The following is a 16,006-nucleotide window of genomic DNA, read 5'->3' as shown; positions in this document are numbered from 1 at the left end:
TTAGAGAATCTGAAAACTATAGCTCTTCTACCCAGAAAAAAAAAATCAGGAGTTTACTGACCCACTGAGGCCCATCCATGGACCAAAGATCTCACCTATTTTCATGCATATTTACTCATTTTGTTATTATGATACAATATTTTGTTTGTATGAAGTTTTGACTAGTCTTCCCTATACCTTAGGAGTCATTGTGAACAAGTATATGTACAAATGTGTTTAAACGGCACAATTTTTATGCAGTATCATGGGAGGTGACATGCTAGATGAGTCAACATTCCTGGATACTGAGAAATAAGCTCATTCAGCCACAGAAAAGATTGAACTTTTTATCATTTCAATAGTTTTTTTATATAAAGCTTTCTAAAATACATCTTATTTCCCTGACAGGGAAAAAAATCGATGGAAGATAATGGCTTAGAATCTTTTTCATGAGGAACATGAAGAGCTCCTTGAGGGCAAGGAGTGGTTCCTTATTTATTCTGCAATCTGTCAGTAAATTTTAAAACAATTACTTGCTCAGGGTTTGTACAGCAAATCGGCCCTAGGATATTGTGCTTTTCTTGTTGACATTTCTTTTCATCCCTTCGAGCAACAACTGATGGCTTCTAGTAAGATGTCACCTCAGATTCTCCTTAAACTGTCAAGATCGTTAGAGGGAAACAGACGAGCCGAACTCCTCTGGTCTACAGCTTTACATTACAGTTATGATATTAAGTCTTTAGGTCCTGGTCTGTTCTGTAGAGAAAAGCATGGTGTCTGGCTTTTTTTTGTTTGTTTGTTTGTTTCTGGAAGCATTGTTTGCTTTTGATTTAAACATATTTTGAATAGTTGGTAAATGATATTCTAATCTCTGGTTAAAAAGGTATCTTATTGTATGTACCTAACAGCAAATGTTTTTTGGATGAACATTAGGACACTCAAAGAATTATAGAGACCCTGGGGATATTGTAAATCAGGAGTCCATTTAAGAACTGAACAGTTTGGACAAGCTCATCATCTGGTAATTCCAATAAGCATTGTTGTGCGCCTGCCATAATGTCAGGCACTGGGAAAATGAAGAAGAATGAAACATGCCCTGTGTTCTCAAGGAACTCATTATCAAGGAGGAGGAAATACAGCCACAACACTTTCTTAGGAAAGAAGACCCAGGGGACCTAAAAGTTCCTAAAAACAGATAGAGAAGGTACCTTTTTGTAGTTTTGGACAAGAAGGTCATTACTAGGCTGAAAAGTGGGAGAAGTACGCAGGTCGCCGAAAGTACAAAAGTAACCAAGCCTGAAGGACACGACACATCCAAATGTGTGTAAAGCACAAGGCATTAGCAGGGAGGAGCAGTAGGAGACTGAGACTGGAGAGGTGGGAAGAGGTTCAACCCCAAGTTACCACTGTATCAGGACTCAAATCACGATAATGATGATATCTAACATTTATGGAGCGTGCACGAATGTATATGCATCAGAGCCTGTCCTGCTCGAAGAGTGGATTTTACCTTCTAGGGGATAGGGAGCCAGTGAAGGGTTGTAGGGCAGAATTATGACCTGCTGAGACATGTGGCTTAAATACATAGTGGATGAGAGAGGAATTGTAGAGAACAGATAGGAGGCACGTGAGCACAGTTAGGAAGCTACATGGTGGGTAAATCTAGAGGGAGATGAAGAAATAGGGTATTGCTGCCAATGCATATGCCTTCTTACTTCCCATAGGCCTCCATGCAAATGCCATTCCATGAAGCTTCTAACCACCCTGTTTAAAATGTCAACCCCAGCTTCACTTCGTACTCCCCTTCCCTGCCTTATTTTTTTTCCCATAGCACTTACTGTATTACATATTCATTCATTCATTCATTCACTCAACTGTAATAGGATTTAAGCTCTAACCGGGCTAGGATTTTTGTCTGATTTATTCAGTGCAATTTTGCCAGTACTGAGATTAGCACCTGGCTTTTCCTAGATACTCAGTAAAGACTGCTGAGGGAAAGGGTGAATGTGAGAAGGGACGAGGGGATGGGTTTGAGAGACGTGTCAAAGATGAAAATCATGTCTCAGGAGAAGGATAAACACAGCAACCTTTAGTAAGTTAACTAAGCAGTTCTTATCCTTCTAAGTAGTGAAGTATGTAGTTGGGGAATTCTTGGACATTGAATTTCCACTTAAGGAAGCTAAGGAAATCTTTGCTAAGTAATGGATTTGGAGAGTAATTATAGTAATGAACTAGAAATTACAGTTTTTCTCAACCTGCTAACTGACTTAACCCCCAAGTTAACGTTGTTTCATGAATCAAAATTGAACGTGCATGAATGTATGTGCACCGGGCATGATATATATGCTCTTTTTTTCCTTGAAGCCCTCAGCCTTTCCACTTTTAGTCTGAGTTCTAGGCCTGTTACTGCTTATAGTGAAGATAAGGGCTTTAGCTCTCATTCTGTTTCCTGGCTACTGATTCTAATGTCATTACTGCTGCATGTGACATTTGAGTTTGGGACTCCTTATTTAGGATTTGACAGCCAGGATTATGTGTGGAGATATTAAAGAGGATTGTATTATTTAATTGGGTGGGCAGAATCTGTAGTATAGTCCTGATAGGATTATGATGGCACTCTACTTTGGGTTCTTGAGATTGGATATGGAAACCTTCTTATGTTTGTGAATTTGTAAGCCTCCATTTTCTTTGAGTATGAATAAAATCCAGTTCTACTTTTCTTTCTTCATAGGAATTTAAAACTCAGCTGCCACCTGGCAGATCCATGTGGAAGACAGCAGTAGTTCAGATGTAGCCAATGTTGATGTGTGGGAATTTAGGCCTCGTGTTTCCAGATCCTCTGAATTTTTAAGAGAATTCTGATGAGGAATCTTCCAGTTTTCGACTTTTGTTCTATACTGTGAGGACTAAACAAAAGACAGCTATATTGGGCCTGTGGACCTTGAGTATGTGACTTCTGGTTTGGAGACTGAAGTCTGGATCTAGCTAAAAAGAGTAAGGGAACAGGAGAGTTAATTTCATACTCAGTAAAAACTTTTTCCTGCTAAATCCAGTCCAATCAAAGAGAAGTCTAATCACAATAAAACTGGAGAAATATGGGTTCATAAAATTAGAAACCCAACGATAACTACAAACACTGAGAGAAGTAATTATAAGAGCTGCTTTGCTTGGAGCCTAAGAGTCTTTTGGTAATCTATACTAATCTCTTATATACCTGGAAGTTACTTTAACATATGATTACTAAAATGAATATGTATGATTCTGTTAACATAGATGTGAAATATATTTCACACCCCCCCCCCCGCCCCACCTCCACACACAAAAGTGCACCAATATTGTTGTAATTCTCTGGCCAGATTTAAACTTTCGAGCTCAGGTGGACAATAGATTAAAATTTACTGTGCTCGTGTCTCAGGAGAAAGATAAACACAGGGGAAGAAGCAGGTGATTTTCAAGTGACTGAGTTAATAGTGAATGTATTCTTTGAATTGCACTATCCCAATATTGATCATTGAAATCGTATGAATTTATAAATAAGGGTTTTCATATTTCTAAAGTTTTGTGATTGTGAAATATGCCAGTTGTGGTTCACCAGCCATATTTTTTGGATGTTCCCCTGTTCTCAACCAGTTGTAGTTTGTGTGGGTGGAAGATTCTAATAGAAGAGGATTGTTTCTCCAAGGACTGCCAGAGGTAGTGACCCAAATGTTCTTCCATTTCTGAAGACCCCTCCCTGCCTCATTTTTTGGGATATTCAGCATTGCCCATTTCTGATCTTTTCTGGCAGTCCATGGATGCATTTTCTCTCTTCATGTAATGTGTGTCATTTATAATTATCTCCTAGTTTCTCATTGAAGACAGAATTTGTATTTGTTCTTTGTTTGCTTTATTGTTTGGGGGATGATGTTAGCAGAAATGCTGGTGGAAATGTCTTTATTCTATCTGGGGTAAATGCGACTGGGAATAACATAAGTGACCATTGGATGTTTAAGAAAGATAAATATAGAGAAATAATTAAGCTGAGAAATGATGTATGGATAGGAATTAGCCTCAAGATTTCAGGACAGAAAGAAAGTCACAAATGAAAGCCCTGAGGCTAGAAAACTGGGCACCCCTGGCCAATTAGAGATGGCCAGCGTGGGCCAAAGGCAGACGGTGCCGGATTGTGTGCCGGATTGTGATGCTGGATTGCAGGTGAGACAGAGGCAGGTGCCAGGCCACCTAGAGAGCTTAAAACAGTGTTTGCCGAATAACAAAGAGCCTTGTGTTGGATACTGATAAATTCAGAGAGATATACTCTGTCCTGTAGAAGCCTATGGTCTAGCTGAAGAGATTACCCAGGTATTAAAAAGTTTATATCATGCAGCCAAATGATAGGTAATATGACCAAATGATAGGTAGTAAGTAAACGTAGAGATAGTTTTGACTTGTAGGAATTATGGGAGGAAAACTCACTTTTGGGATTCTTGTGGAAGGATTCTTTTTTTTTTTTTTAAGTTTATTTATTTATTTTGAGAGAGAACAAGAGCAGGGGAGGGACAGAGAGAGAGACAGAGAGAGAGAATCCAAAGCAGCCTCTGCATTGTCAGCATGGAGACCAATGCAGTGCTCGATGCAGTGCTCAAACTCATGAAACATGAGATCCTGACCTCTGAGCCCAAATCAAGAGTTGGACGCTTAACTGACTGAGCCACCCAGGTGCCCCTATGGAAGGATTCTTAAGGGAGCTAGAGTTTGAGCTTTACTCATGGGGTAGGGCTTGAATAAACATAGTTGTTAGAGGGAGTGGCATTGTCTGAGTGTAGGTATGTGGAATACAGGAAGTATGCTAGTTTGCTGGAGAGGAGGAATCTTATAGGGCTGTGATGTGGGAGATGATGCTCAACTAGTAACTTGGGTTGCCTCTACATACCAGGCATCTGCAAATATCAGTGCTAGAAGTAACCAGAAATAGAACTTGTTGAATGCTTCATGTTCATGTTCTTATTGTAAGTAAAAAGAGCTATACAAGTGATCTGGTTTATAACTTCTCATTTCTTCTGCAACATCGTTACCAGCTGCTTCTCTCTTCTCTCTCTCTTCTCTCTCCCATTAAGGGGGAACTGGCTCTTTAACACAGTGCTAATTATCCTTCTTTCTTTTCTTTTTTCTTCTCTCTTCTCGCCTCTTCTTTCCTTTCCTTTCCTTTTCTTTTTCTTTCTTTGAGAGAGAGAGCATGAGCAGGGAAGAGGGGCAGAGGGAGAGAGAGAATCTTAAGCAGACTCTATGCCTAGCACAGAGCCTAACGTGGGGTTCAACATGGGACTCAACACAGGGCTCGATCTCATGACTGTAAGATCATGACCTGAGCTGAAATCAAGATGTTGGATGCTTAACTGACTGAGTCACCCAGGACCTCCCCTACTCCTGCCTTTTTAAAGTAGACTTCATGCCCAGTGCAAAGCCCAGCATGGGGCTCGAACTCATGACCCTGAGATCAAGACCTGAGTTGAGATCAAGAGTTGGATGCTTTACTGACTGAGCCACCCAGGTGCCCCAACACAGTGCTTATTATTCTTGTATTAGAGAGGGATCCCTCTTCTTTTTGCTTTCTCCAGTGGATCACCAAATTCAGCCTCTAAACTGACCTAGAACAAGTCTGTTTCTCCTCTTGGGGACAAGTATGTGAGCCCTCTCAAATCAGAAGGTGGTGTCATTGTCTTTCTTTAATCTTCCCTGCCCTGTGCCAGGCTACATATTTCCAGTCCTTTGATATATTCTTTCAGTGGTAGCATTTTCAAACCCTTCTACATCCTAAGTGCTGTTCTCCAAAATATTCTAGTTTATCAATGATGCTTTTAAAATTTTTCTTCAAAAGTGGAGTACTCCAAATGTCAATAAAACAATAAATAGGGCTTTTAGTGATGTTTATACTTATTAAAGTTGGCTAGAGAAGCAAAGATTGACTCATGAGTCTGGTCAGTGTCAAGATTTTTAGTCAGATCAGCTTTATTCCTTAAGTGGAAAGCACATTGGGGGAAGGGTGACCAAGAAAAAATAATGATCACCACACAGATTGTTGTTTGGTTGCTGGTACTGCCAGCTAAGTCCAGAAAAGCAACAATATCATTACGTAGCATGGCTGTGTTAGAATAAGCTCTTTGTGATGTATACATCCGTTATGGAGTAAGTTGGAGAGAGATCCTGTTAAAATTGAGATTTCAAATATTTCTAATTGTGAAGGTTTCAGAAACTTAAATCTTTAAAAGAGGTGTTGATATTTGGATATAATGTTTAATTTTGGTAGGTGGACAGCATTAATTGATTTGTAACTTGTCATTTTTTTAAAAATAAAGTCTTCTAATGTTTATTTTTGAGAGAGAGAGAGAGTGCAAGCAGGGGAGAGGCAGATAACAGAATCTGAAGCAGGCTCCAGGTTCTGAGCTGTCAGCACAGATCCCAACGTGGGGCTCGAACTTACAACCCACGAGATCATGACCTGAGCTGAAATCAGACGCTTAGTCAACTGAGCCACCCAGGCGCCCCTGTAACTTGTAATTCTACTGATATTGCTTTGTATTTTACACATAGAGGGTACTATGTGGGTTATTTTAGTCCCAAATTGATTTTTTTTTGTTAGGGTAAAAATATCAATAAAAATTTCCAAAGATCACTAACATATAAAATCGTCATTAAATTTCTTCTTCATATTGTGGCATTCTAAAAATTAGGAGTGTAATTAGACATAATTTTATGGTATGGATTTATTATTTAAATGAGACATAAGCTGCCCCTAAACCGGGTCAGTAAAAAGGAGATGAGTAGCTTATCCACAGATAACTGTTCTGTCCAAACTATGCAACTAAATCATTTGTTTCCCAAGTTGACTTCTTCCTGAAAAGCACATCCATCCATGTTCATCCACCTGAGCTGTTAACATCTCCAGTAACTAGACACTCACCATTTGGGAAACAGTAATTGTTGCAGGCAAGATTCATCAATGGATCCTCAAATTCATGGGTGAAAGTATGATGAGAAATGGTATTTACATAGTCTCAAAGTCTCCCCTTAAAAGAAAAATGTTCAAAGGGAAAACTAGTAACATTACTAGTAATGTTAGTGGAGAAACCTAGTAGATACAACCATAAGCAAGTGATCACAGAGTAACTGTCATCAGTTATGAGATGTGGATGGACATCATCATGTGCCTTCTGGTATGAGGCACTGAGAAGGGCACAAGATTTTTTTGTGTGCTGTGCTTGCCAAAATGCTTAACCTGAATTTAGTTCTGAGGAAGCATTAGAGAAACCCAGATTGAAGGACGTTCTACAAAATAACTGGCTGGTCCTCTTCAAGTGTCAAGGTCATGAGAGACAGACTCTCCCAGATGGGAGGAGACAGACAATTGCATCTCAGGTGTGATCCTGGACCAGAGAAAGGACATCAGTGGGACACAATTGGCAAAATGTTTATATAAGGTTGGCTGTAGACTACTTAATATGTTTTGTGTTGATGGTTAATTTCCTGGTTTGATCATTATGACTGTGGTTATGTAAGATGTCAACATTTGGGGAAGTTGGGTGAAGCATACACAGGAATTCTTTATGCTATTTTTGGAATGTTTTGTGATTCTGAAGGTATTTAAAGTGAAGTTAAGCAATAACAACAAAGTAATTCAACTCAGCTGAGAGAACTAAGACTTTCAGGTTTTTATTTTGCGACATCTCTCTTGATTGGTCAGGGACTGATTTTCTTTGCTTCCTAAATGCCCACTGTGAGCTGGACACTGGACACTGAACACTGTGAGGTTTCTAAATGAGGGATTTGGGGAGAAGTTAGCCATTACTATATTGGATTGCAACTACACTTTTTGTAAGGTTTTGTTTAATTCATTAATTTACTTATTTATCTTTGTACAGAGCTGTAATTACATCTTTGGGTTTCCAATGGCTCTGTAGGTTATTTGAGCTTTGCTGCTGTAGTCACCAGAATCCCTAGTTGGAAACTTAGCTCTGTAATTAATTTGCTGGTTTGTTTCTGTTTTTATTATTAGGTTCTGAATTCAGGTTAGTCTCATGGATTCTTATGTGATGGGTCATATATTACTGAATTTTATATTTGTCGATTGTCTCTTAGGAAGAGCTGAGTTTTGTATAAAATATTTAAACTTGAAATATCATGCTAAATATCATATTTTTACCTCAGAAAAGACTGTCTGGAGTTTTATAAATATAATGAATAAGTAAACTGACACTGGCATAAGCACCAGGTGGTAATCTTTTATTGGGTAATAATTAGAATGGAGGAAATTAATACATTGGGAAATGTTTCTGTTAGCAAGAACAGTTGTTAATGTATGACTCATAGATTTTTAAGTCTAGAAGAAACTTGATGAGGCTGTTTTGATCAGTGTGGAAGAGGGGAAGAGCCTGGACTGGGGAGTCAGAAGACCTAGTTTTACATCCCAGACCCATCACTGCTCTTTATTGTCTAAGTCAGGTCATTTTACTTTTCTGAGCCTTGAGTTTCTCGTCTGTAAAACTGGAAAAATTAGAGTATCTTGCAAAATTATTGTGAGAATTACATGAAGTAGCATGCAATGTCCCTGGCCTGATGTGGGCGTTTCATATATGCCGGCTCTGTTGTTACCTCCAGCTAGGTTTATAACTAAGCCATCTGCAATGGATGAGAATCTGCTTTGCTTTTAAAGACCTATGCAAAGATGCATATATGCAATGGAACATTACATAGTCATAAAAAAGGATGAGATCGTGCCATTTTTGACCACATGGATGGACCTAGATAAGTCAGACTGAAAAAGACAAAATACCATATGATTTCACTCATGTGGAATCTAAAAAAATAAATTAATAAACAAACAAAAAGAATCAGAGCTGTAAATATAGAGAACAAAGTGATGGTTGCCAGAGGGCATGCAGTGGATGGATGGACAAAATGGGTGAAGGGGAGTAAGAGGTACAGGCTTCTTGCTACGGAATGAATAGGTCATGGGGATGAAAGGTACAGCATAGGGAGTATAATCAATGGTATTGTAATAAGGTTGTATAGTGACAGATGGTGGCCCTGCTTGGGGTGAGTACAGCATAATGTATAAACTTGTGGAATCATTATGTTGTATGCCTGAAACTAATATAGCATTGTTTGTCAACTATACTAAAAAACAACAATAATAACAAAACCCTGAAAAACAGTAAAACCACAAAGATGACAGCATGTGTCAGTGATCTCTACCAGTATTTCATAGGGTCTTTTTGTTGGGAAGTTTTTCCATATCTCTTATTCCAGAGAAATTACTTTCTTTTGTATGTCAGCCGTAATTGGCTGTCACCCCAGGATCCATTAGACAAGTGTCACTCTTTGGTAGACTTTCCTTGGTATTTTCTTTCTTTTTTCTTTTTTAATTATTTTAATGTTTTTATTTATTTTTGAGACAGAGAGAGACAGAGCATGAGCAGGGGAGGGGCAGAGAGAGAGGGAGACACAGAATGTGAAGCAGGCTCCAGGCTCTGAGCTGTCAGCACAGAGCCCGACGTGGGGCTCGAACTCACAGACTGTGAGATCATGACCTGAGCTGAAGTCGGACACCCAACCGACTGAGCCACCCAGGCGCCCCTTTCCTTGGTATTTTCATGTTCTTATCTGAAATCATTTGATGTAAGTAAGTATTAAAATTTAAACCTTTTTTCCTTAGCCAGAACAGAATTCAGGTTTTTGAAAAAAAAATTTTAATGTTTATTTTTGAGAGGGAGAGAGAGAGACAGGACAAGAGCAGGGGAGGGGCAGAGAGAGAGGGAGACACAGAATCCAAAGCAGGTTCTAGGCTCCGAACTATCAGCACAGAGCCCAACGCGGGGCTCAAACTTACGAACCATGAGATTGTGACCTGGGCCAAAGTCAGATGCTTAACTGACTGAGCCACCCAGGCGCCCCAGAATTCAGTTTTTTAATAGAAGGACCTATATAAAGAGTGAGCTACTGCTGTATCAAAGCAGAGAAAACTACTTGGGAGTGAAATCAGATGGTAAAAAGTAATGAAGGTTTAAATTATATTTTTTACAAGACCCATACAAGGATAAGCAGAATGGATAAAGCAGAAATATTAGGACTTTAAAAACTATCCAGTGCTCAGATGATGCTTCTTCTTCCTGAGAGATACAAATTAGTTTTCTATAAATAAGGACTCTTAAGGGTGCCTGGGTGGCTCAGCTGGTTGAGTGTCCAACTTCTGCTCAGGTCATGGTCTTGCGGTTAGTGGGTTTGAGCCCTGCATCAGGCTTGCTGGTGTCAGTGGGGAGCCCTCTTGGGGTCTCTGTCTCCCTCTCTCTCTGCCCTTCCCCTGCTCGTGCTCTCTCTCAAAAATAAATAAACATTAAAAAAAATTAAGGACTCTACCCTACTAGTTAATAGATATTAATTTAGCCTTTATTTTAAATTGCTATTTGATTTCAAAGTTAATATTTAGTAGTAGTAATAAAAATTTACATGATATTTATTATCATTTTACCCTTCAAAAATTGTCTTCTAACCAAGAAAAAAAATTTTTTTTAACTTTCTTTCTCTTCTTTCATGTCCACAATGACGTCCCTTTTGGAAACTCAGAAACCAGCCAAAGGTAAGATACTTGATTTATTATAAATGCTTGTGAAGATCTTGTGTGTGTATTTATAAGTACTGGTAATTTTCTTCTCAAAAATTTTTTCTGTCACTTTTGTAAAAGTAATGCAAGCTGTCATCCTGTTCATAAATCCAAAATCATTTATTGGCATAGGAGGAACTGGAGGTTTATGGAAAAGCTGTATTTGTACTTTGACCAATTCTGGCCAGTTTCCTGGCAGCTATAACACAGATTCCTTTTGTGCTCTACTGTTCACCATGGATTGGCTCGAAACTGGTCGTTCCAGACTGTGGTCAGAGCCGTGCTAGGCAGACTCATCCATGTTGCTCCTGAGACAGCTGGGGACACATTCCCAGGCCAACAGAAAGCAGTCCTGGCCCACAGGTTTGTCAGGCAAATGTGCTTTCATCTTAGATTTGAGCCCAGATTCTAAAGAAACTTCTGTGGAGCGCATCAGTATCTCCTAAGGAATTCATAGGTGTGCCAAAGTGGGCACAAGGACTATATTTTTGAATTGACCATACTCTGCCATTACTTGGAACTTGTCAGGAAATTCAGATTTTTATCTAAGTTCTTAGAATTTTGTTTTTGTTTTAAGAGTCTGTGGTTGAATTGTAATTCCAATCTCTATTATTGTTGCTAAAATATGTATAGGAATGGCTCTTTGGGACTGAATAATTTTTTAATAGTATAATGTGGCACTGGATTTCTTTATATTTGTAAAATTCACTTTACTAGTTTGATCTCTTCTGTGTACAGGTATTGGATTATTTTTTGTTTTCTTATTTTTTTTGATGGAGCCAGAGACTGGAGATTGCAATAAAGATGTGAGGAAGCATTACATGACCATTTAAAAACTATTCATGTTTTATTTAATTCAGTTGTGTCTTCATGTTTAGAGACAACATTTTGTTGACATAAAAAGTATAGAAGGACCAACATCACATTACTAACATAGTGGTTACTTCTAGGGAGAGGTATGCTTGGTGAATGGGAGACCTTTTATTTTTACTTTATGTTTCTGTGTTATTTGACTTTGTGTTGTGAATGTGTGCTTCTTTACTGTTATTTGAAAAAAAAGTTTTATTTTGAGGGAACAATATTTAGAAAGAAAAGGGCTTGTCCTTTAGGACATCCTTGGCTGAAGATTCTTACAATAATTGGAAGATTCCTATATAACAAAATTGCTTAAACTTAGAGACCATTCAGCATTGTGAGTAAATAAGAACTAAGTGTTCATTAGTTCCCAACTTTGTACCAGGCTGTGGCACTTTCACATAATTTGAGGAATACAGCTGATCCAACCTAATGATGGAGAGCCTAGTGATAAGCAGACCCCAGCTGAAAGGCTGGTTTCCAATCCCAGCTCCCTCACCTGCCAGCTACCAGATTCTTAATTTCTTTATACCTCAGTGTCCTGTGAACAGGGCCTAGCACCTGTATTGACTAGTGGTTTCTGTAATGGTGGCATCTCTACTGCAATTGAGAATTAGAAATGCAGTTGTTAAAGAAATCCCTAAATTAAAAAAAGAAAGAAAAGGAAAAAAACCAAACAAACCCATAATGACTGAGAGAGGAGTGCCATTCTGAGCCTGCTCTCTGGTAAGTGCACGCATATGGGAATGGCACCTTTGAAGTGAGAGCTAAGCTTACAGAACAAGAAGCAGGATAGTTTCTACTTATCCTGATTAAGAACAGAATTAAATAAAATAAGAGATGAGAGTTGAAAGTTAGAACAGAAGAAACCTAATTTGAATTTCACATTTTATTCATTCTCACCATGCTGTAATGATTGTCACTATGGCTGACAAATGCAGTTTGAAAAGGACCCAAAATGCAGTTTGCCCCAACCCAAGTCCTTTGGGACCACCTTCCATATGCCTTTTTCTTTTCCTCCTCTCTCTGTTGGAGTATTGCTAACACAGCGAGCCACCACTCTTGACAGATACAGATACTGACCCTGTTGAGGGTCAGTAATGTACAACATAGTGCTTCAGCCGGTGGATGGCTTCTGGGCTCCAGGGCTCCTACCTCTTCCTGGGTCTTGCCAGTCATTGGGCTTCTCCTTGCCTTCTTGGCCTAGCATTCCCATCACTGCCCCCTCCCAGGGAACAAACACCTCCCTGTCTGCTGTTTTGCAGAAAGATAGGAGTGTTCTGATCATTCTCTGCTTTAAAGGTCTTTTTAACCAGTCATCCTGGCGGCTGCCCCCAGGGTGCTCTCATGCCCATTTACTTGTTCTCTTGGTGCTCTCCCAGAACTGCTCTTACCTTTGCAACCATCTTCTTCTGCAGTGTTTTGGCCCCATTCTGCCCTACCCTGTCCCCCATCAGTCTCATTATAGCTATTTTTCAGAGAGTCTCCATTTCTATCCAGATAGAAGCAAGCAGTCTAGCTTTCTTTTTTTTTTTTTAATTTTTTTTTCAATGTTTATTTATTTTGGGGACAGAGAGAGACAGAGCATGAACAGGGGAGGGGCAGAGAGAGAGAGGGAGACACAGAATGGGAAACAGGCTCCAGGCTCTGAGCCATCAGCCCAGAGCCCGACGCGGGGCTCGAACCCACAGACCGCAAGATCGTGACCTGGCTGAAGTCGGACGCTCAACCGACTGCGCCACCCAGGCGCCCCAAAGCAGTCTAGCTTTCAAAAACTTGCTCTCCTTTTTCCTCTTCTTTCCCCTTTTGGCCCTTTCCCTTCTTTCGCTCCATCATTTTGAGTTAATTTCAAGTGGGAGGGGGATACAGGCATGCATACTTAATTTACCATTTTAATCTAATTTCCTTTCTTTAAAAAATTTTTTTTTAACTTTTGGAACTTCGATTCGATCCAGGTAGTCTTGTGAGTTTACACAGATGCACTCTCCTGGAGGGACAGATAAAATATTTTAAAATACTGAAATCATGTCATCATACTCAAAAACAACATAATGTGGGGCGCCTGGGTGGCTTAGTTGGTTTGACATCTGACTCTTCATTTCAGCTCAGGTTATGATCCCAGGGTCGTGGGACTGAGCCCCTCATTGGGCTCTGCACTGATCTTGGAGACTGCTTAAGAGTCTCTCTCTCTCTCTCTGTCTCTCTCTCTGTCTCTCTCTCTCTCTCTCCCTCTCCCCCCCCTCGCATCCCTCTCTCCCTCTCCCTCCCTCCCTTTCCCCTCTCCCCTTCCCCGTCCCCCCTTCTGCTCTCTCTCTCAAAAAAAAAATTGCTTCAAAAACAACATAATGTAACTTTAGGGACTAGCAGCAAGCTGGGGCTAACGCAGTGTTTACTGGACCTTGGGATCAGACACAGGTTCTCAGAAGTGATTAGAGGTTCACCTCTTATTAGATTAGATTAGAGGGGGCCCTGATGTATGGGTGGATGAGGACTGGAGAACTCATCATATGAAAACTGATTTGAGTGAGGATCCAACATGAATGAAGTCTTAAGAAAAAGATTTTGGCCACCAACATTGAGCTGTCTGTGGAAATTAGAGGGCGTGGAGACATTGGACTTTGGAAAGACCAAAATCTGGGCTTCAGTATCTGGGAGTGGCCATGTGACTAGTCATGTAAAGGTGGCCAGAGGGAGAGGAAAAAAACAAGCAACCACGTAAAACATAAAACACAAACTCCCTATTCAGATGCACTTGCAAACTGACATATAAAGGCCCAAGAGGAAAACTGTTTTCAGGAAGTGAGGCAGCCGACTCCCAAAATTGGAGAGTTTGAACTACAGGCTGAAATGATTTTAAAAACAATTACACTTAAAATCCTTAGAGACTTAATTATAAAACATGAAGTCAAAAAAAGAAAAACCAATGAAAAAAAGTTAAAGATTGCTAAATAAATAAATATATAAGCAAGCAAGCATATTTTGGAAAGTAGTAAATGTAAAAGATCCAAACAGAGCTGGTCTGTGATATCTCACCAGGTGGCATTAACCACTAACCACTTTCCAGTGTGTATTCTTACTAAGCTTTTCATCTGTATAGATTTTGGAACAAACATGGGACTGTGGTCCAGACTTTATAACTTTTACATTAATACATGAACATTTTCTTATCAGTGTTCTGCTGATAAAAGCTATGCAGTATTGTACATGGGTGTGTTATAATTTTTCGATTCTGCTGTCTTGTAACATTTTCAACATGCTGTAGTAATCATCTTTACATCTTAATTCTTTTAAAATACCTGTATTTTCTCTGAGAAAACTAAAACTGTAGAGAATGTATAAAAGCATAAAGAGGACAGAGATCACTAATCTTATGCAGAAATAAATTTTATATGTGTAACTAGGTGTGTGTACATGTATATGTGTATATAATAACCACCATAAATATTGTTTTGTAACCTCCCCCTTTTCACTTAACATTGTGAAGGGTTTTCCATGTGAAATAAAGGTCTATATCATTTATAGAGTATTCGTTGTAAAACTGTACCATAAATAATTTAACTAACCTCCATTGTGAAGACGGTAAGTTATTTTTATTTCACTACTGTGAACAATGTTGTCAATGTTACAACATTGTTATAGCATTATAAGTATATTAAGGGTTTATTCTTAGTACATACTATACTGTTTTTATTTTTCAACAGGTGTTTGCATATGATCATTGTTTCTGGTCCATGGATGAATCAGTCAGAGAAAAATATGCAGGTAAGTACAGCATCCTATTAACTACTTACAATATAGAAAAGGTGTTTTTATGTTTTTTCCATAAAGTATGACAGCATTATTTTTTGTATAACTTTAAAAACCATATAGAGAACTTCCTCCCGTCTTTGCTGTTTTTATATTAATCAGGAAATAGATTAACAAGGTGCTGTTCTTGGTATAAGACAATGAAGGTAGATTAATAGGGTACATGGTTGAAGTTATCACACACATTCCCAGGCCTTACATGGGACCTGGAGTACACTAACCATTTAGATTCTCTTCGATGTCCATGATGAGTCTAGCGAGGCAGCTTGATAGAAGGAAAGATGAGCCAAGGAGAAAAGGAAACCCTTAGTTTAGTCCAGGCTCTGCTCCTACCTGCCTCTGTGACTCGTAAGTCACTTATGTTTCATTGTTTCATTTCTCTCTTTAATGGATTCTCTAAATTTGCTTGGAATTCTGTTATTTTCTTACTCTACTCAACGATGACTGTCTTAAGTTTAGAACTTGTCTACAAGTTTAGGACTACAGCGACAGCCTTCTAATTTCTTTTATTCCCAACTGCTTTTATGACACCTGTTTCTAAGCAGTATCTTTTAAATATTGTCATATTGTATTGGCTTTTGTCATGAGACAGAGTAGTATTACAGCTGGTTCAAAAACTTAAGGTTAGTTTAGTATAGCTGGCCTGACAGATTACTTACAGATTGCTTCTGTATTGGAAATAAGAGGATGATATGCTAATCTGGGAAATTAACTAGGAAGTGGGGCATA

The 16,006-nt window shown here is 39.0% G+C and overlaps 1 protein-coding gene across 1 annotated transcript in view; it reads left to right on the top strand.

Moving 5' to 3' along the window:
* Positions 1–16,006, top strand: part of KIF13B (kinesin family member 13B) — a 202,983-nt gene that overhangs the window by 57,597 nt on the left and 129,380 nt on the right. The window contains exons 3-4 of the mRNA XM_023252641.2: positions 10,579–10,591; positions 15,172–15,232. Of these exons, the coding sequence (XP_023108409.2) occupies positions 10,579–10,591; positions 15,172–15,232 (74 nt within the window). The remainder of the gene's footprint in view (positions 1–10,578; positions 10,592–15,171; positions 15,233–16,006) is intronic.

Source organism: Felis catus, chromosome B1 (genome assembly GCF_018350175.1).
Source record: "Felis catus isolate Fca126 chromosome B1, F.catus_Fca126_mat1.0, whole genome shotgun sequence".
NCBI classification, from domain to species: Eukaryota; Metazoa; Chordata; class Mammalia; order Carnivora; family Felidae; genus Felis; species Felis catus.
This window is presented reverse-complemented; position numbering and strand designations above follow the sequence as displayed.